General features: G+C 40.6%; 1 protein-coding gene across 1 annotated transcript in view; it reads right to left on the bottom strand.

The window, feature by feature from the left end:
• FSD2 (fibronectin type III and SPRY domain containing 2) overlaps positions 1 to 21,576 on the bottom strand; it is a 556,003-nt gene that overhangs the window by 441,000 nt on the left and 93,427 nt on the right. Inside the window, exon 5 of the mRNA XM_086958241.1 lies at positions 2,091 to 2,113. Coding sequence (XP_086814367.1) covers positions 2,091 to 2,113 — 23 coding nt within the window. The remainder of the gene's footprint in view (positions 1 to 2,090; positions 2,114 to 21,576) is intronic.

Below are 21,576 nucleotides of genomic sequence, written 5' to 3'. Positions count from 1 at the left end.
TTCAGCAGTCTTCTGTGATCAGAAATTAAAGAATCTGTGTGATGCCTTTCTTCGGCAAAGGAGTAACAACCTTTGCTGATACAATCGTAGACCACTGTCCTGATCTACGATTATAGAAAAAGTTGAGGCGGTTTTCCTGACGAAGGCTTAAAACGCCGAAACACTCATCGTGTCTGCATCGACCGCCAGCCTTTGCAATTATTTGCCAACATATGAACTCCATCTCCTATTATTAAAACATTGATTTTTCTGTACAGCACTGTAGTGTACTGTTTGTAAAAAATATCTTTTGTGTGTTTTGTGTACTTTTTTTAATAAATATAAATATTGTATTATTTGTGTGCAAAAACAATCATTGAAAATATCAAAATATCAAAAAAGGAATGAGACAATTGAAATGTATGTAGATATTTATCTGACATGCACTGTTTTCGCACAGAATTAGGCCTAATGTCTTTGTAATAACTAAATATTATAGATCTTGTGCTTAGCTTTTCTCTTTACCCCACTTGTTTCCCAGCCCAGGCCATGGTAATCATGATGGATTTCTACTGGGGGAAGAACACTTTGAGGAGGGGAATAGTAATGTTTTGGAATAAATATAATAGTTTAGGCAGCACCACCATTTTCATCAAGGCGATCTTGTTGGCCAACGTTAGGGGAAGCCTGATCCACTTCTGCACTGAGTCAGTGATCTCAGAGATACATATGCCATAATTTACACATATTTTAGTATCAATGTCTCTGCGGTACATTATGATCAAGTAGCTGACCAGTTCTGTCATCCAACACAGTGGGAATTACAGCTCTGGCAGCATATTGGCATCGACTTGTTCGAGATTAGTTGTGACCCCTACCACTGTCCACACTGATCACATCCCGTATAATTAGGTGTATGTTGTGATCTGTTTTTTTTTCTCAAAAGAAGAATGTCATCTGCATACATTAATATCAGGAGATCACGTTTGACAAATCGAATCCCCGATGGGGGTGTCAATCTCTTAGATGGCAAGCCAAAGGTTCAATGACAACGGCAAATTCAAGCAGGGACGCAGGACCTCCATGCCTCGTCTCCCTGACAATCTCAAATGGCTCAGTTAGCAAGTCATTGACCATTATCCTTGCCTTGGCGGAGGTATATATTAATTTAATTCATTTTAGGAAGGCCCTTCTCGCTCACATTCTTTCTAGCACTAGGAATCAAATGCCTATGGGCGTAAAACGTGCACATTAAAAGACTCTCTTTATTCCTGAGCCTTCACACTTGCATTAGAAGTTAACTTTAACAAGTCGATCAAAATTAAAGGGAAAAGAGCAGATGATATTTATACTAACAAGCACTGGTAAAGCCAATAGGCATGGCTTATTATTTGGTTCCTAGATTGAAGCATTAAAACAGCTTTGGGCAGTGAAAAAAACCCAAATAAAAAAACAATAATGTTATGTATATAATTCATCCATGAGATATATCATTTAAAGTGTGATAATTCAATGTACTTTTGAAATGCAAGCACTCTCTAGGAGGCAGAACGATTCACCAACTGGACAAAAGCATGAGGTAATCGAGAAATACGCCTCCGGGCCGAAGCACAGCGTGCTCTATTCATATTTAAAATTTCAGAAAAGCATTGGTAACAATAGTTCTTGCTGAACACAATGAGAAGGCAGACGGCGACAGGAGTATAAAAACTAGCAATAAAAGTATACATAATTCAAACAATCAGCAATTCCAATGATGAAACAATGTATTGATTTTATGTACTAATTTAAGGGTGGCAAATGGCTGAGATGCTCCCATTATATTAAACATTTGATGACACCTGTACACTCCGAAAATTGTGCTATTGTCAGTATTATTCCTCGGTGATTGTAACATTTCAGGCAGAGCCAATGGTATACAGTGGCACACAAAGAAGAAAAAACACTTGGGCGGGCAAACTGATGCAAATATCTTGAGCTGAGTGGAAGTCCCACGAGTTTTGGAGGACATCCAGGGCATTAGAGCCTACAGAAGGTTATGCTGACCAAACCAAATTTATATTGTGACTAAAACGCTATAAAAGACAGATTATTCAAAACCATTTCCTCACCTGTCAGTTGTCTCAACTGCAGTCTGAAACAAATAGGAAAAACAGAGGGAAAATTGTTACTACCAGTACATAAAGTACTACATAAGTTTGTTGTTTGTACATTTTAGTGTACATATGTCATATGAGTAGCTGTTCTTACCTACTTTTGCTACAAGACCAGCTAAACTCTTTGCTAACAAATATATAAAATAGTTTCTGAAGCGCAACACAAAAACTATTTAATGCTCTCTTTTTACTACCTCACGCACTTTTCGTAGATTGGTCTTCTCCTATTTAAATTTCTCTTAATACCGGTGTTCACCCTTTTATGGGCTACTTAACATATGATTACATTGCTAGGAAGCTGTAGGCAAAGAAAGAAACAACAAACACTGCAATGAATTACAAATGGTGCTTTGAAATATTATGAGATTTGTTTAATGTTAACATATGGATTTTACTTCTCATGCCAAGCCCTTATTGACAGTCTCACCTTCAAACACCAACCCACACAGACCAGTAGACTAGTACAACTTAAACTGTGATCTTTCTAATGAAGCACAATGGTCCCAAGCATTAATAAGTCTCAAGGGCAAGCTGCATAATTCTCATTTGGCCTAGGTATTAATCTTCATCAATGGCCTCCAACAAATAGTAAGCCCTTTATGAAGACTGCCAGTAAGGAGCATCAATGGCCTTGGGCATAAACGTGCATCATTATTGGCCCAAGTCAGTAATGATCATCAATGACTCCAGTCAGCAGTAAACAAGAATGGCTCCAGATAATAACAAACATTAATGGGGCCAGGTGGATATTATTATTGGTGGCCTCAGGCAGTAATAAGCATCAAGGTCATAAGGCATGGGTTAATTTTAGTGTTCAAATAGACTGGGCACTGAGCAGCACTGAATAAAATGGCCCCAAGTAGTACCAAGCATCAGTGGCTCTCTGCAGTCCGGAAGCCACCTTATACTGATCAAGCCACTGCCAGGCTGCATCTCTTGAACCTAGAAGCATCTATGGCCAGACCACGATCCTGTCCTGCACCTGTGCACACAGCACAGTTATGTGTCTCTGTGGTTTGTGCTCTATAGGTTAATGAGATCATGCAATTGAGTGCAATGAGTTAGTGTCAGCAGTCTGTTTTCTTTGAAAAGGGCGCATGCCCAAACCAAATTATGATCATGACATGGCCTCAGAGCTGTGCTTTGCGAGTAGAGCACCGGAGCTGCGGTTTGGCTTTCTGACATCAGTCGCAGTCTACTTCCATGGCCGTTTTTGTGGACCGCAGGTGAGGTATTCTGTGTTGTCTACACAGTGAGGAGGCATGAATGCTGAGATTGCTTTCAATGATACATGCACTCTTGAGTGCCATTAATAACATATACATGACTTGAAAATAAAAAAATAGTCCACCTCTCCCTAGTAATATTCCTATGCCCACTCTTCCAAGAAAATGCTGCTGAAGAGAAAAGACTCCCTTAGTCATGTCTGACAGTTCAAATACAGCAATGGCTGATGATTGTGGAATGATTAGTTTGTGACAAACCATTACAATAATATTTGGCTGAGAGGGGCTGAAATGGACTGTAGTGGCTTTCCTTGAATGGGAAAAGTACCAAAAAGTCTAACCTACAAAGAGGTCATCACATTGAAGCCTGCAGGCCGGGAGAACCCTACATCTACAGGTTCTAGGTACTGTATGGCCTTTCGCTGTAATCTAAGTGACATGGCATCCTATAAATGAGGGATGAGTCTAGAGGCACATGCCAGCCTTGTGCTGAGGAACACAGACCGACTCAAGTTGTCCTAACAAGCGTATGGGTCTGTAAATCTTCTCCCAAATGCCCTCTAACATATTAACGCTCTCCAAATTCTCTTTATTCATTCAAGTGGTGGCATGTCCCTTCATCCATCTTATTACATCACAGGTAAGTACATCGCAAAGGTATGTTTTCTTGGTTTTACATTGCAGATTGCAGGTGTGTACATATTTATATATATAGATTTTTGTCAACTTGGTGTGATTTTATTTGGTTTGGAATTTTTATTGTGTTGTGTTACCACTTCAATACTGTTTGAGTGCAGCCTAAATACAGCCTATATACACACACACTCATATGTGCATATATATATATATATATATATATATATATATATATATATATATATATATATATATATATATATATTCACAGAAAAAACCATAGGTTATAGTCGATATATAGTTAGGAATTTGCATTTACAAAACCTTGAAAATTCAATGAAAAAACCATTGGTTTTAGGCCATATATAGTTAGGGATTTGCATTTACAAAACCTTATTTTACTCGCATAAAACCATTGAAATTCCATATATAGTTAGATGCGCTAACTATATATCGCGCACCCGCAATCCACTGCTGATGATGTCACATATTACATCATTCATGACATGGTTAGTGACATCACTGATGACATCACTGATGACAACATCCAGTGACTGTATGTTTCTGTAAAGTTAAAATATGTTTTACATATTGAAGAATGAGTGGATATATAAGTGTCTGGATGAAGGATTTACTAGGTGCATGACTGACTGTATGAGTGAGTGATTAAATGTGTCTCACTGAGTGCATGGGTTAGTGACTAAACTGTTTTAATTTGTGCATCATTATATCTGTTGTTCTACAAACTGCTGCATATGTTGATCAGTAGCTATATGAGTAACTGTATGGGTTATTGATTGGTTGTCCAAGTATTTGTATGGGAAACTGAGTGTGTGTGTATGGGTGGCTGGGAGGTGTGTGACTCTGTACATAGATGTGTGAGTAGTTGATTCACTATATGTATGGATTCAAAAGTGCATGTGGAAACAGCTGTATGGGCGGTTGACTGTGCATGAGTGTATTAGTGAGTGAATGGATATCTCAGTGCTACATGTCAAAGTAAGTACATATGTAAAACACAGTACATGTGAGAGTTGACATCTATAAATAACTGTGCATAAGAGCCAGTGAATGTGTGAGTGGCTGTATGGATCATTGTGAACATGTATCAGAGATTGTATAAGAGAGTAAAGTAAATATGTGTTAGTATATGTTTGAATAAGTAAGGTGTGTATAACTGTATAGTTGAGAAAATGGAGGTGTGATTGATTTTTGGCATAACTGACTAGGTGTGTGAGTAACTCCATGGATGAGTGACAGTCTGTGACTGTCTGTTTACACTGATTGTATCTAAGGTTATATTAGAGTCTGAAGAGGTTCATGGTATTATCACATGAATGATATCATCAGTGATGTGATCAGTCATGTCAAATGAGATGTTATCAGTGATTTTATCAGTGATGTCATTTGAGATGTCATCAGTGATGTCATCAGTGATGTCACTAACCATGTCATGAATGATGTAATATGTGACATCATCAGCAGTGGATTGCGGGTGCGTGATATATAGTTAGCGCATCTAACTATATATGGAATTTCAATGGTTTTATGCGAGTAAAATAAGGTTTTGTAAATGCAAATCCCTAACTATATATGGCCTAAAACCAATGGTTTTTTCATTGAATTTTCAAGGTTTTGTAAATGCAAATTCCTAACTATATATCGACTATAACCTATGGTTTTTTCTGTGAATTTCAATGGTTTTTTAATAGCAAATATCAAAAGCTGTCAAATGTCAAGTACGTGATAGGTAAAAACGTTTTCGTGTTTATGCACGCTGATGTGCTTTGAACGCTGCCCCCCCCCCCACTCCCCTCTTTTCTGTTAGTAGTACTCTCTCTTTGCAGATAGTGAAGGGTAGTTAACGCAGACCTTTACCCCCGTTGTAATCCGTCGTACCTGCTTGTCTCTCCATTTGATTGATTGTTATCCAAGCATTTACTGTTTTAGAATTGGTTCTCTTTGGATCATTCTCTATTTACAAACAAGCACAAAGTCGCAATACTCTGTTTAGTCTTTGCAGATAGTGAAAAATCGTGTAAAAAAATAAAAGTAATCGAGCAAAATCAGTAGACCACTAATTCGATCTCTTTTTGACCTCGGTAAAATACAAACATTAGGAACAACCCTTCATGAGAAATACGAAAATAGTGAAATGAACTGAGCTCCACACCATGAGGGCTGCAAGACAGCTCGACTCCGCCACCCACCCCGCCCAAAATAACGACAAACCCTATGCAAATATTATAAATATAGACAACACACCAGCAAAGAAACAGGGTAAAACATTTTATTAAATAACTATTTACATAACTATTTTATACTTTTTATTGCCCGATCCGGCTAGCTCAATCGATCGAGCATGAAACTCATGCACTGATAGCAAGCGTTGAGAGTTTGTAGAACGATGGCTTCAGATTTTCCACATACGGTGTAGTGGCGCAAACTGGGAGGGGGCGTTTGGATTCTACCCCTTCCCCAAATAAGATTTTCATACGTGAATGTTCGTTCATGCTTTCTGTCCCTGAGTTGCTTCGATGTCACTGCCTTACACAAATGGCATAAGTCCTGGATGTTGAGTGCCATACTTCAGAGTTCTAAGCAGTGCTTGTAACAATGTTTAAACCTTATTTGCACCTGCTGCAGCTTCACTATTCAAAGTAAGTGGGGTCCGTTTGTGGACCTGACTGCATTGCAAAACAATGTGATACGGTGCCTCCCTAAACCGCTTGACGGAGGCCCCCGAGGGGCGGTGAGATGGCGCGGACTGAGAGGGGGCGCTTGGCTCCTGCCCCCTCCCCAAGTCGTGTTGCCCTGGTGTGGCCTGAGATCGCCCCCGGCATAGGCGGCCGGCTCCCGGGGTCCGGCGGATTTTTTTCCCTTTTGATGACTCTTCCATTCTGGACCTTGTCCCACAATCCGTTTGACCTGAAGACACGCTGTCGTGGGGCGCCCCTTTACCGTTTTAGTTGCCATTCCGCCCGCTTTTGGTACTCTATGCCTCTTCCGCCATTCAACTGTTTACCGCCCGCTCTTGCGACTACAGCGTCTCACTCACCATGTAGTTGAGTTGCTCCCGCTCTTAAGATTTAACCGAACTTTTTGGACTGCTGAAAGCGGTTGTATTCCGACCGCTGGTTGGTGGAGACATTTTGACTATATTCTGGACCTGCATTGTCGCGTAATGCGTCATATGACGCGACGCGTTAGCGCACCCGGAAGTGCTCCGGTGCGCAAGGCGCAGCTTCCCGGAAACGATCCAGAGCGCGCCGCGCAGCGCGTAACGTAAGCATAACAGGTCATGTGACTTGTTGATAAAACTTTTCATTGGTTCATTTTACTTTTGTTTTCCTAATGATGTAAGACTAGGTCATGTGACCTAAAAATAACACTTTTCATTGGATTAAAACATTTTTTTTCCCAAACGATGAAAGCCCCACCTTGTTTCTGGATGTTTCAGACTGAAGCTGGCGTCACCATGAGAGCACCACCATCTCGTAGCTCCGTCGTGGCCATTCCGCAAGCAATCATGGCAGCCGCTCCCCACCGGAAGCCTGCGGGAGTCGACGGCCCCCAAGACTTTTGTACAATCTTCAAGGCTGAGGGGACGCTTTCGAGAATGGAACCCAAGCCCTGGCAGACAAGCGTCCGAGTTCCAAGGTGTCCCAGGGCTATTTTACTGGACCAGGCCCAAATCCGAAGAGCCGGCCGCCATTTTAAGAGTCCTGTGGCAGCCGCCTATCGCTGCACCGCAAGAGTGGGAGCAACTCAACTACATGGTGAGCGAGACGCTGTAGCCGTAAGAGCGGGCGGTAAACAGCTGAATGGCGGAAAAGGCACAGTGTAGCAAAAGCGGGCGGAATGGCGACTGAAACGATAAGGGGCGTCCCACTACAGCAGACGAGCCTCCGCCATGTGCTTCAAAACTGCATACGTATCTCGTGATATCAAGGTTGGACAACCAGTACACAACAAGGAGTTACGAGTCCCATTTACACCGGCGCCATTTTGGGCGCGGCCGAGCAGGTCCAGGATCTAGTCAAACATAACAAATGAGGCTGACGTCTCTGAAGCAGTTGACGAACAGCAGGACATAGCAAATAAACATGAAGTCTCTAAAGCTGTTAACTCACTGCAGGACAAAACAAGTAAACCTGAAACCTCTGGAATAATTGTCGCTCAAAAGAACAACACACAAAACTCTGTAGAGCCTGAAGAAAGAAAAACAGAAGGGCACTGTAGTTTCAGACACACTTAACACTAATGACTAAACAAAGATATCGTCTGTTTATGAAGCAGTTATCATGTTCACAGAATTGACAAAGAAGTGTGCAGACACCAATGCTATTAGGAAACACAAGGAAATCCCTAACGCATCAGCATTCTCGGAAGAGGTTGACACAGATAACATCTTAAGGAACAAAGAAAGACAAAATAAGGATGAGGAAGTTATCACTTTAGTTTTTTCATCAGCTAGCGACAGCAAGAAACATATTCTAATGGAGATTAGAGAGGCTACGGATGGATTATCAAAATTATCAAAAGAAACGGCTACTCCCCCCTTTAGCAGATTAGCTAAATGTTTGCGTAATTTAGGCATAAAAGTTATATTATTGTTGTTGTTGTTATCGTTATAGTTCTGGTTAATTTCAAAAAATGTTTAAATATATTTACAGTTTTTGTTGCGTTCGTTATATTTAAAAGTTAATAAAGTTATATTATTGTTGTTGTTATCGTTATAGTAATAGTTTTCTTTGTAGATGTTTTTCCATCACCCGCCCAGGATATCACCACTGTTCCCCATGTCATAAAACCTTAGGATGTTCAATAACTGAAACAGCTAATATTGGTTTACTTACAGGGGACATCTTTTGTTCTATTTTGTAAAGTAAAACTATTGTGAACGCAAGTATTATACATAGTAAGTGTTTAATATAGCATTTGTCAGTCATTGGTTAAGCAGCTAGGACCTGTTCACTCTTGACACCCCAGGTGCTGTGTATGTTGCACTATAGTGCTGCATCGAGAAAACGGACAACCCTATTGATGTTGATTTTTCATTATTGATTATTGTAAAGAAATGGCGACTCCCCCCTTTAGCAGATTAGCTAAATGTTTGCGTAATTTAGGCATAAAAGTTATATTATTGTTGTTGTTGTTGTTATCGTTATAGTTCTGGTTAATTTCAAAAAATGTTTAAATATATTTACAGTTTTTGTTGCGTTCGTTATATTTAAAAGTTAATAAAGTTTTAAAATCTAACTTTGTTGGAGTGCAATATATTTTTAAAAAATAGGGTGAATGGGGCCTTGAATCGGGTTATTGTCATGTGTGGGCTTTGCAAGTGTACTGCTACAGGATCGGACATTTCAAACTCAAATGCACGTTCTTTTTCTTACCTTTCCGAAGCATGGAGCGCAATAGCAGGCAGAGAAAGGGTGATGCACGTGTTGAACACTGCCTGGCCTGGCAAGTTGCTGGCAGTGCCCCCCCGCCCGCTCCTGAAAGAGGGCACACACACACCGCCGCCCCGAGTACTTCACAAATCTTTAAAAGACCATGCGCTTGTTCATGAGGCTTAAATGGTTTATCACCCCTTCTAGAACCCCTGCATCGACCCTCTGACGTTTCCTGGAAGAATTAGCACGTAACACAATACCAAGCCCTGTCAGCTGAAACCCCCGAGAAATCATGGGGCATATTATCAAGGGGGTTTATTTCCGCTTTTTTGGCTTTAAAAGCCAAAAAAAAAGAGATAAAATTATCTCCCTATTACCAAGCTGTCGCTAACACCAGTTAGTGACAGCTAAAAGGAGATAGCGACCATCTTGGGCCCCGCTTTGCATATCAGTGACATTTATCACTAATGACATGCAAAGTGGGCGTGCCAAGATTTTAGCGACTGGAAACAGTCCCTAACCATCGCTATCTCCTATTACCAACTTTTGGAGATATTCGCGCTAAGCGCGAATATCTCCAAAACCTAACACCTGCCCTGAGCAGTTTTTAGCCATGTTATCCAATGGGAAGTGGATAACATGACTAAGAGCATTTGCTGGATAATGCATGAATATCGCTGACTTTTCAGCGATATTCATGCATTGCGGCCGTTTTTTATCGCATTTGCGATAAACCTTGCTAATAGCAAGGTTTATGTGCGATAAAATTCGCCGATGTGCGGCGATAAGTTTTGTCTCTAAACAAGTTAGAGACAAAAATTATCGCTAGTTGTTGGTAATATGCCCCCGGATTTTTCCTTGCAAGAATCGGGAGGCGAAACACTAGCACTGAAATCAGTAGTCTCACGCCTGAATCGGGAGGGTTGGCATGTCTGGATACTCTACAGCTGGGGCCATAAACTACATCCGCAGGGTTAGGTGATAGCCTAGGTCCGGCCTGGACAATCGGACACAGAGGAAGAGGAGTGTCAGAGGGTGCGTTAGTGAATAGGGTGAAAGGGAGGTGTCGGGCGGGCACAGGGTGTGATTCTCAGAGAAGAGCAGCGCAGATGGGGGGAAGTATATGGCCCATGCATGAGAGAGAGAGCGGGGGTGACCAGTGCGTGGGGGAGATGCTTGCGAGGGTGGGGAGCCATGCTGAGGATCGGCGGCGTGCAGAGAGTGGGCCTGGTCAAGGCATCTAAAATGGCTGCCGTGCACGACAAAATTGTGGCATTGGACAAAAAGGCAAGATGGCGCAGACAATGTTTATCAATAAGGATTCATTTATAACAAAATATTTACTCGCAGTGACAAAATGGTGGTCAACACTTCCTGATTTCCATCGAATCGAACGTTAACAAACGTCACGCAGCAAAAAAAAAAAAAAAAGCTCACGCACAGAGCAGTTTTTAGCCATGTTATCCAATGGAAGGTGGATAACATGGCTAAGAGCATTTGCTGGATAATGCATGAATATCGCTGACTTTTCAGCGATATTCATGCATTGCGGCCGTTTTTTATCGCATTTGCGATAAACCTTGCTAATAGCAAGGTTTATGTGCGATAAAATTCGCCGATGTGCGGCGATAATTTTTGTCTCTAAACAAGTTAGAGACAAAAATTATCGCTAGTTGTTGGTAATATGCCCCCGGATTTTTCCTTGCAGGAATCGGGAGGCGAAAGACTAGCACTGAAATCAGTAGTCTCACGCCTGAATCGGGAGGGTTGGCATGTCTGGATACTCTACAGCTGGGGCCATAAACTACATCCGCAGGGCTAGGTGATAGCCTGGGTCCGGCCTGGACAATCGGACACAGAGGAAGAGGAGTGTCAGAGGGTGCGGTAGTGAATAGGGTGAAAGGGAGGTGTCGGGCGGGCACAGGGTGTGATTCTCAGGGAAGAGCAGCAGAGATTGGGGGAAGTATATGGCCGATGCACGAGAGAGAGAGCGGGGGTGACCAGTGCGTGGGGGAGATGCTTGCGAGGGTGGGGAGCCGTGCTGAGAATCGACGGCGTGCAGAGAGTGGGCCTGGTCAAGGCATCTAAAATGGCTGCCGTGCACGACAAAATTGTGGCATTGTAAAAAAGGCAAGATGGCGCAGGCAATGTTTATCAATAAGGATTCATTTATAACAAAATATTTTATCGCAGTGACAAATTGGCGGTCAACACTTCCTGATTTCCATCGAATCGAACGTTAACAGACGTCACGCAGCAAAAAAAAAAAAAAGCTCACGCACAGCCGCTGGAAGAGATGTATCAACATATATGAGCCTCCTCAGCCACCCTCAGAAAACATAAGGGGATTAAGATACGTCTCCCGCACCCCCTTATACCTAGTAATTTAATTAAAACGAAGCACAAAATGACGAATTCCCGTTTCGCTACCAGTTTGCGGCCCAGTTCGCGGCCCGTGAAGCGCTTCTACCGTGAAAAATCATTTTTTTTTTATTTTCCCCACGGAACCCTTTAATAACCCCAACAACATTCCTAGGGGGTCAAGAGGGGTATACCTTGCCCCCTTTCAATAAATTCCCCCTTCGTTTTTCACCTCTTCTTCTCTCTCGATCCTACCGAGAGATAAGATGGCGGCCGCTCCGGACTGTTTAGAATGTTGACAGACACCGGAGAGCCAATCAGCTTTCTGCGCGCAAAGTTCAGTTTCGCGAAAAGTAAGCGGACCGGAGCGCAGCCCGGAGCGCTGTTACAGATATATATCTTGTTTTGAACGTTAATTTCTCAAAAACTACTGGAGCACATATCTTGAGACCTAGCAAAGGCACATCGGGCTAACAGTCCCTACAATTTTGCCAAGTTTCGTGCAAATCCATTCAGCCGTTCGAGCTAAAAGTGAGTCCAACCGCCCTATGGAAATTAACATGGGAAAAACGCGTTTTGGGACCCCCCTTTTTTCTCAGCCCCCCCTTGACGAAACCCCACCAAATTTTCAGGGGCGATTCCGTCCACAAACGCCAAAGTTATTAGACATAGAATTTTCAAAAATCCCATAGGGAATTAATCCTAACTATATATACCTACTGGCGATAGCCAGTAGGTAATATATATATATATATTTTCAGGAAAATGGCACATTTTGTTTCTGAGCAGCCCTTGAAAATTTGGGGGGGTTTCATCAAGGGGGGGCCGAGAAAAAAGGGGGGTCCCAAAACGCGTTTTCCCATGTTAATTTCCATAGGGCGTTTGGCCTCACTTTTAGCTCGAACGGCTGAATGGATTTGCACAAAACTTGGCAAAATTGTAGGGACTGTTAGCCCGATGTGCCTTTGCTGGGTCTCAATATATGTGCTCCAGTGGATTTTGAGAAATTAACGTTTTAAAAAATTTATATATCTGTGACAGCGTCCTGGATAGCGCACCAGTTCGCGTACTTTTCGCGTAACGGAGCTTTGCGAAGCGAAGCTGATTGGCTCTCCGGTGTCTGTCAACATTCTAAACAGTCCGTAGCGGCCGCCATTTTGTCTCTCGGTAGGATCGAGAGACAAGAGGAGGCAAAAACGAAGGGGGAAATAAAGGAAAGGGGGCAAGGTAGACCCCTTCTGACCCCCTAGGATTGATGAGGGGGATATTAAAGTGTCCCGCGGGGTCAAAAAAAAAAAATTTGCGATTTTTCGTCGTAGAGGCATTGTAAACAGTCCGGAGCGGCCGCCATCTTGTCTCTCGGTAGGATCGAGAGACAAGAGGTGGTGAAAAACGAAGGGGGAAATGAAGGAAAGGGGGCAAGGTAGACCCCTCCTGACCCCCTAGGATTGATGAGGGGGATATATAAGTGCCCCGCAGGGCAATAGGAAAAAAGAAAAAAAAATTGAGATTTTTCGCGGTAGAGGCGCTTCCCGGTACGCCAACCGGGCAGCTAAACGGTAGCGTAACGGGAGTCCGACATCTTGTGTTTTGGAGCGTCCGGTTTGCGTACCGGGTAGCGTTCCTGTAAGCAGAACAAGGGGAAAACCAAAAGAAACAGTAAAAAAGTAAAATAAAATTTTAAGGAATAGGGGGCATATTATCAAGCCTGTGTGCTAAAATTATCGCCGCTTTATCGGCCGAAAACGGCCGATAAAGATGCGATAATGGGCTTGATAATATGCTCTGTGGAATTCCAATCGAAGCCCATGTTAGATGTCTTCACATCTAACATGGGCTTCGATTGGAATTCCATAGAGCATATTATCAAGCCCATTATCGCCGCTTTATCGGCCGTTTTCGGCCGATAAAGCGGCGATAATTTTAGCACACAGGCTTGATAATATGCCCCTAGATTTCCACCAAACTTGGCAAAATTGTAGGGACTGTTTGTTTGATGTGCCTTTGCAAGGCCTCAAGATATGTGCACGTGTGGATTTTGTCTAATTAAGGTTAAAAACAATATATATATATCTGTAAGCGTGCTCTGGCGCGCTTACGTTACGGGTTTTGTTTGCGCTGCAGAGACGATACGTCACGTTTATGTGACGCGTCATGAGGCGTCTCACGTGGCTACGTGATACGCCACGTAATAAAGAATATATTTTACAGCTATAGATATTAGCTTTTAAAAAACCAATGAAATTCACTGAAAAAACCATAGGTTATAGACCATATATAGTTAGGAATTTGCATTTACAAAACCTTGAAAATTCACTGAAAAAACCATTGGTTATAGACCATATATAGTTAGGGATTAGCATTTACAAAACCTTATTTTACTCGCATAAAACCATTGAAATTCGCATATATAGTTAGTTGCGCTAACTATATATTGCGCACCCGCAATTCACTGCTGATGATGTCACATATTACATCATTCATGACATGGTCAGTGACATCACTGATGACATCACTGATGACATCTCAAATGACATCACTGATGACATCACCCAGTGACTTTATGTTTCTGTAAAGTTAAAATATGTCTTGCATATTGAAGAATGAGTGGATGTATAAGTGTCTGGATGAAGGATTTAGTAGGTGCATGACTGACTGTATGAGTGAGTGATTTAATGTGTCTCACTGAGTGCATGGGTAGTGACTAAACTGTCTTAATTTGTGTATCATTATGTCTGTTGTTCTGTAAACTGCTGCATGTGTTGATCAGTAGCTATATGAGTAACTATATGGGTTATTGATTGGTTGCCCAAGTATTTGTATGGGAGACTGAGTGTGTGTGTGGGTGGCTGGGAGGTGTGTGACTCTGTGCATAGATGTGTGAGTAGTTGATTCACTATATGTATGGGTTCAAAAGTGCATGTGGAAACAGCTGTATGGGCGGTTGACTGTGCATGAGTGTATTGGTGAGTGAATGGATATCTCAGTGCTACATGTCAAAGTAGGTACATATGTAAAACACAGTACATGTGAGAGTTGACATATATAAATAACTGTGCATAAGAGCCAGTGAATGTGTGAGTGGCTGTATGGATCATTGTGAACATGTATCAGGGATTGTATAAGAGAGTAAATATGTGTTAGTATATGTTTGAATAAGTAAGGTGTGTATAACTGTATAGTTGAGAAAATGGAGGTGTGATTGATTCTTTGCATGACTGACTAGGTGTGTGAGTAACTCCATGGATAAGTGACAGTCTGTGAGTGTCTGTTTACACTGATTGTATCTAAGGTTATATTAAAGTCTGAAGATGTTCATTGTATTATCACATAAATGATATCATCAGTGATGTGATCAGTAATGTCAAATGAGATGTCATCAGTGATGTCATCAGTGATATCATTTGAGATGTCATCAGTGATGTCATCAGTGATGTCACTGACCATGTCATGAATGATGTAATATGTGACATCATCAGCAGTGGATTGCGGGTGCGCGATATATAGTTAGCGCAACTAACTATATATGCGAATTTCAATGGTTTTATGCGAGTAAAATAAGGTTTTGTAAATGCTAATCCCTAACTATATATGGTCTATAACCAATAGTTTTTTCAGTGAATTTTCAAGGTTTTGTAAATGCAAATTCCTAACTATATATGGTCTATAACCTATGGTTTTTTCAGTGAATATATATATATATATATATATATATATATATATATATATATATATATATATATATATATATATATATATATATATATTATATATATATATATATATATATATATATATATATATATATATATATATATATATATATATATATATATATATATATATAATTTATTTTTTGGGTATACAGGGCTAGAGAGAATGAAGCAGAGTTATAGAATGTGGAATGTGTTGGCACGTAAGAACTGTCCTGTTTATTCAGTCTACTAGTATACTTAACTTTGCTTAAAAAACTAGACTCTGTTCCATCTTCTGTCTTATTTCCCTTTCCTTAGTATTGTTCAACTTAATCTGTCACAACTTTTTCTTGGTAAATGTATTATTATTGTTCCCATTACTTCTGTTGGGTGGGGGTGTAAGGGAGTGTTTCAATAATCGTCCTAGTAATTGTAGGTACATATTCACACATGATGGGCCTTTACAATCTACAAATGTGACTGCATAACATTCTTCCTTGTTGTAAGAAACCGGGTTATTAGTTTAAAGGTTTGGAAACCCCACTCGAATAATAAACACAATTCTTGTCATGGTAAACCACTAGGTAAGCCTTTGCCAAGCCATCTAGTAGTAACTTAAAGGCAATGTGTATAATATTTACGAATCACTCAAACAATACAAAAGTTGTATTTAGGCTGCACTCAAACAGTATTGAAGTGGAAACACAACACAATAAAAATTCAAAACCAAATAAAATCACACCAAATTGACAATCATCTAGTCAATAGTACAGAAGATAAGAGTTTTTAAAACTTTAGGCTGAAATAGCACCTAAAAGAATAAATCCCCACTCACGGTTACCCGGTTGCCCTAGACTGGGGTAAAGGTACAAGCTCAGGCCAACCGTGATGGAGTGCGGATCAGATACAGGGACCAAGTATGTCCTGCTAAAAAGTTACCTGCTCAAGTCTGCGTGAGGAGCTGCTGTTCGTTTTGGCGGAGGTGCAAAGGAGGTCATTGTTGGCGTGAGGAGTAGGTCGGGCATGGTGGACAGCTGCTGCTGTAGCTTGAAAAGCCGGTCGTCACTGGAGCTTTGCGTGGTTAGTAAACACGAAGTGCAGGTCTTGCTTGAGTCTCACATTGATAGTTATAGCAGAAACTCTGATGCCAGCCAAGGATCCCTGGATAACATCTCTTGGGGGTCAGGGCTCACTCCACCAGAGGCCAGCAGCAGGGTTCAGGCAGGACCAGCTGCTGCTAGGCCGCTGGAAAGTTGCTGGGAGACCACCTGGACGTTTGCTAGCCAAAATAAGAGGTCAGTCAACTAACTCTCAGAGTCACGTCTGGGAAGCCTAGGTTCAAGGCAAGCAGGTTCAAGCTTCTATTTTTAGACAGCAGGATAGTCCTTCATCTAAAACTTTCACAAGTCCAGGAGTGTTCTGATGAGAGCTTCTAAAGGTGACACTTTTATCTGCAGTGCCAGTCTGTGGGTAGGGGATGCTCCCTTTGACTCCCCTTCCCACATTCCTGGGTGTGACTCCAAACTGTCTAGGATAACAAAGGAGAGGCAGGCCTATGTGTGAGCTTAGAAGTCACAAACGGGGAGGGGGGGCATAGCCCTGAGGCTACCCTTTGAAGCTCAGGAATACTGAGTACAACTCCGGAGGTCATCCTGCTCAGGAGAGGAATACCCTGCCCCACACCGAAGGCCCTTTTATCAACATGTCTGGAAGAAATATTCAATACACCATAATAGAGTCATTCATAGTCATTTGATCCTGGACACTGGCAGAAAGGAATATTTTGTTTAGCAGAAAAGGGCAATTTTCTAAAAGGGGCATTTTTCAGAATAGTAACTTAAAATCAGACTTTACCATTAGGGAGGGTTTAACATTACAATTCAAATGAGTGGAAGAAGAACGCCTCTATCTTTTACAGAACTGAAGTTATCACTTATTAAGTGTAATACGGTAACTCATTGTTAGTATATGGGAGATATTGCCCAATTTTAAGTGTTTTTCACTGCCAGGGCATGTAAAACTTCAATACACACACCCTACTTTTTTAATGCCATGCATACTGCCTAGGAGTGGTTTTAGCCTACATTAGGGGTGTCTCATAAGTATTAAAAAGGAAGGTTTACACCCGACAAAGGGTCCTTTTTGCCAGGTCGAAATGGCAGTACAGACTGCGGAGGCAGGCCAGAGAATTATTTTACAAGCTACTTTAGAGTATGACACCATAAGTGCTGTAGCCCACTAGTAGCTTTTAATTAACCCAATCAGATGGGGCCTCAGTGATTATATGAACAGTCGCAACATAACTTGCTCCTACAGCTTGTGGTTCTACGTACGTACTACAATAACTTTGATATACCACTTATTTCTGGAGATCTTTGCATCCAAGCCTCCTCCTGAACAACGACCAGGCTTTCCCTCATTATAGGGTGCATCTACCTTCACCCCGCCAAGACAAGAAGGGAGCCAACCTTGACGACATTGCTCCCAATACAGAGACATTTAACAATATTCATCCAGAGGCAATATGGATCATCATGGGAGATTTCAATACTGAATTTAATGTGTGCAGAATCAAATAATAACCTGAAAGACCTTGCCAATAAAATCTGGGCCATACTCCCAATTAAAATGCAATACCAAAGGTGTGAGAAAGAAGACAAAGTGCTAGCCAGCTTCTTCCTAATTCCTCTAGGTCTCTGGATATTAAATAGCTAGTTTGTTTTGGACACCCCTGCCACCTATACGCATGCCACATGTTTCAGGCTAGCAACTCTAGATTACATGTGGGTGTCACTAGCCCACTTGCAGCATATAAGCAAATTTGAAGTTGTCTCATCCTTGCCGAGTGATCATGCCATCCTGAAGTGTGAAACACTGGTTATAAGACCATCCAACCTACAATAAGTCTTATCAGAAAGCAAGAAGACCTTAAGCATTAATAGAATGAGATGGAACATCGTTGACCAAGAGGGGCCGGCCACTGAGTGGATCAGTTTCTAGACTAGTCGTTAACAACCAAGGAAAACCTGAATTTAAATCTTTGGAGGCCTCTGGCCACTTACCTAAATGAGAACGATTACCGTGAGAGTCAAGTGTAGATAGGGGACTTGGTCTCAGTTACTCAGAATCCATAGTAAGTCAGGCCTCAGAACATTAGGAGGAAAAGGCTCAACACCCACATTTGGGCCTAGTAACCCCTGCTTGTCCCACGGCCCTCTGAAAGGGGGTCTGTCAGGATGCACTTAATTGTGAAGTATTTTCATATTTAAGATCTGAAATTTGTCTACTCTTCCTGCCAAGACTTTTTGTTCTGCTTCCATTATTCTGTATGCCCTTCAAATAAACAATTACTCACATTTCTGGATAAGCTTTCCCCAGCTTTCTATCTGGCAGCTCAGGAGAATCAGCACTTTCAAATTTGAGGGTATGTCTAGAGACTTATGGCAAGTCTGTGTCTTGAAAATAAGTCTTTTTAGGCTTATTTGGATCCATCCAACTCCTTCCGGTTTAAAAATATATGCACTTCCTGAAGACTCTGATTCTATTTTAGGCAAATTAGTAAGCTTTGCTGGCCACCTCTCCTCACTTGATTCCCCTGTCTTCACAAAAAATTAAATTTGAGTGTAAAACATGATCCAGTGTAACACAGCAATAGCTGATCACATCTGCCAAAGCAAAGTACTATACAAACACCATCAATGAAGCCACCAACAGCAGCAGAATACTTTTCAAGACTATCAAGGACTGCATCATTCCCTTGCCTGAACCACTTATCCCACACAGACCAGTGCAATGCTACCAACTGTTCCTTCAACGAAAAAATAAAGATATAACAGCTTCTACTTTAACACCCAGCCCTTTGCATAGAATCCCACAATAGTAATCATTCAAAGTCATGCATCCCCTAGATTTCACCGGTAGGCTCAACTCCCTCAACGCTATTTCCTATGAAGACTTTGTCTCCTGCATCCTTCATCAAAGACCTTTCTGGGGAACTCTCTCACCCTTATTTGTGCAATTGTCATTCCCTCCCTCGCTAAAGGCATCTTCCAGAACCTTTCAAGATAGGCTAGATATTCCTACTTATAAAGAATCCTACATTAGACACTGATGAACTTGTCAACTCTGGACCATCACTCACCTAACCTTCATCGGCAGATCATTAAAAGTCAATCTGCGCTCAACTCCAAGATCAATGCTAGCCATCTCCTGCGTGACTAACAATCTGTCTTGAGATCACGCTGTATCACCGCGGTTCACTGACAAAATGTCGACCCCCGAAATATTCCCATAACAAAATATTGTGACCAAAGTATCAATGTCAAAAATATTGCCTTCCTATACTTATAATGCGAAGTACAAAAATATCATAAAGAAAAATATTGGCAATTCATATAGTTGTATTAAATTTTGATTTTTAAATATTTATAAAATAAAATAATACATGCTAAATATAATAAATAGTAACACTAATATAATCAAATTAAGAATATTTAATATACAGCTTAACAAATAAAACAAATAAAATTAATTAAAAAAATCTAAACACAACAAATAAACATATTTAAAAAAATCTAAACACACATATATATATATATATATATATATGTATACACATATATATATATATATATATATATATATATATATATATATATATATATATGTATATACATACACATGTATCTACTTACAAAAAAAACTATGAAACTAATAATTTTAATGTATATTATAATGAAAAAACAATAGAAATACAAATAAATAAATATATATGACATTAACATAAAACCTGCAGCTGTTTTTGTTTATGATTTTGATGCATCCGAGGTACTTTATGTTGAAAGTGTTTGCTATAGACAGACACATTTTTACTTTTAAAAATCATATCTTGAGAACTGCATGTTTGATTTTTGTTGTATTGGTGTTATTTGCTTTAGATAAAGATTACTTATTTGTCGAAACAGGTGTGGTGTTCATTTGTAGTGTTTTACTGTACTACTCTATGTGTGCACAAATATTTTACACACTGCTTCTGATTGGCTAGAAGCAAGGGTGCCTACTTGGACAAAATTATTTACATTTAGTAAAAAGTATTGTACACATTATAAATATTAATAATTAAATATATATTTTAAATAAAGAAAAACATAATAATATAAATTACAACAGCATAAAAACAATTATACCATTGAATACATCTACTATCCCCACTACAATTTAAACAAAACTTTGTAAACTATAAATATATAAAAAATGTACTACTCCCACGTCACACAACACACAAATAATAAAACTGTGTAAAATATACAAATCTCCCTCCAATCAATGTAACAATAGTAAAAGTGTTGGTTTACGGAAAGGTAATATTTACTGTATCCATTTCAGCCTGTACACCAGTAGGAAAAGTGTTGGAGTGCGAAGTGGTAAAATGTACGATTCCCACTCCAATCAGTACAACAGTAGGGAAAGTGTTGGATTATGGATGGGTACAAATTACTATCCCACTCCACTCGGTACAACAGTATGGAAAGTGTAAGATAGTGGGGGGGGTAAAATTTACTATTCCCACTCCAGTGCGTACAGAAGTAGGGAAAGTTTTGGATTCTGGAGTGGTAAAATTTACTATTCCCTCCCCAATCAGTGCAACAGTTGGAAAAATGGTGGATTGCAGAGGGGAGAATTTACTATTCCCACTTCAGTCTTTACAAAAGTAAGGAAAACGTTGGATAGTGGAGGCATAGAAGTTACTATTTCCACTCCAATGACTGTAACAGTAGGGAAAGTGTTGGATTGCGAAGGGTGAAAATGTACTATACCCACTCAAGACAGTACAACAGTAGGGAAAGTGTTAGATAGTGGAGGGGTAAAATTTACTATTCCCACTCCAGTGCGTACAGAAGTAGGGAAAGTTTTGGATTCTGGAGTGGTAAAATTTACTATTCCCTCTCCAATCAGTGCAACAGTTGGAAAAATGGTGGATTGCAGAGGGGAGAATTTACTATTCCCACTTCAGTCTTTACAAAAGTAAGGAAAACGTTGGATAGTGGAGGCATAGAATTTACTATTTCCACTCCAATGACTGTAACAGTAGGGAAAGTGTTGGATTGCGAAGGGTGAAAATGTA

Source organism: Lissotriton vulgaris, chromosome 2_1 (genome assembly GCF_964263255.1).
Source record: "Lissotriton vulgaris chromosome 2_1, aLisVul1.2, whole genome shotgun sequence".
Classification (NCBI taxonomy): Eukaryota; Metazoa; Chordata; class Amphibia; order Caudata; family Salamandridae; genus Lissotriton; species Lissotriton vulgaris.
Note: the sequence above shows the minus strand (reverse complement) of the source record. Positions and strands in the feature narration are given on the sequence as shown.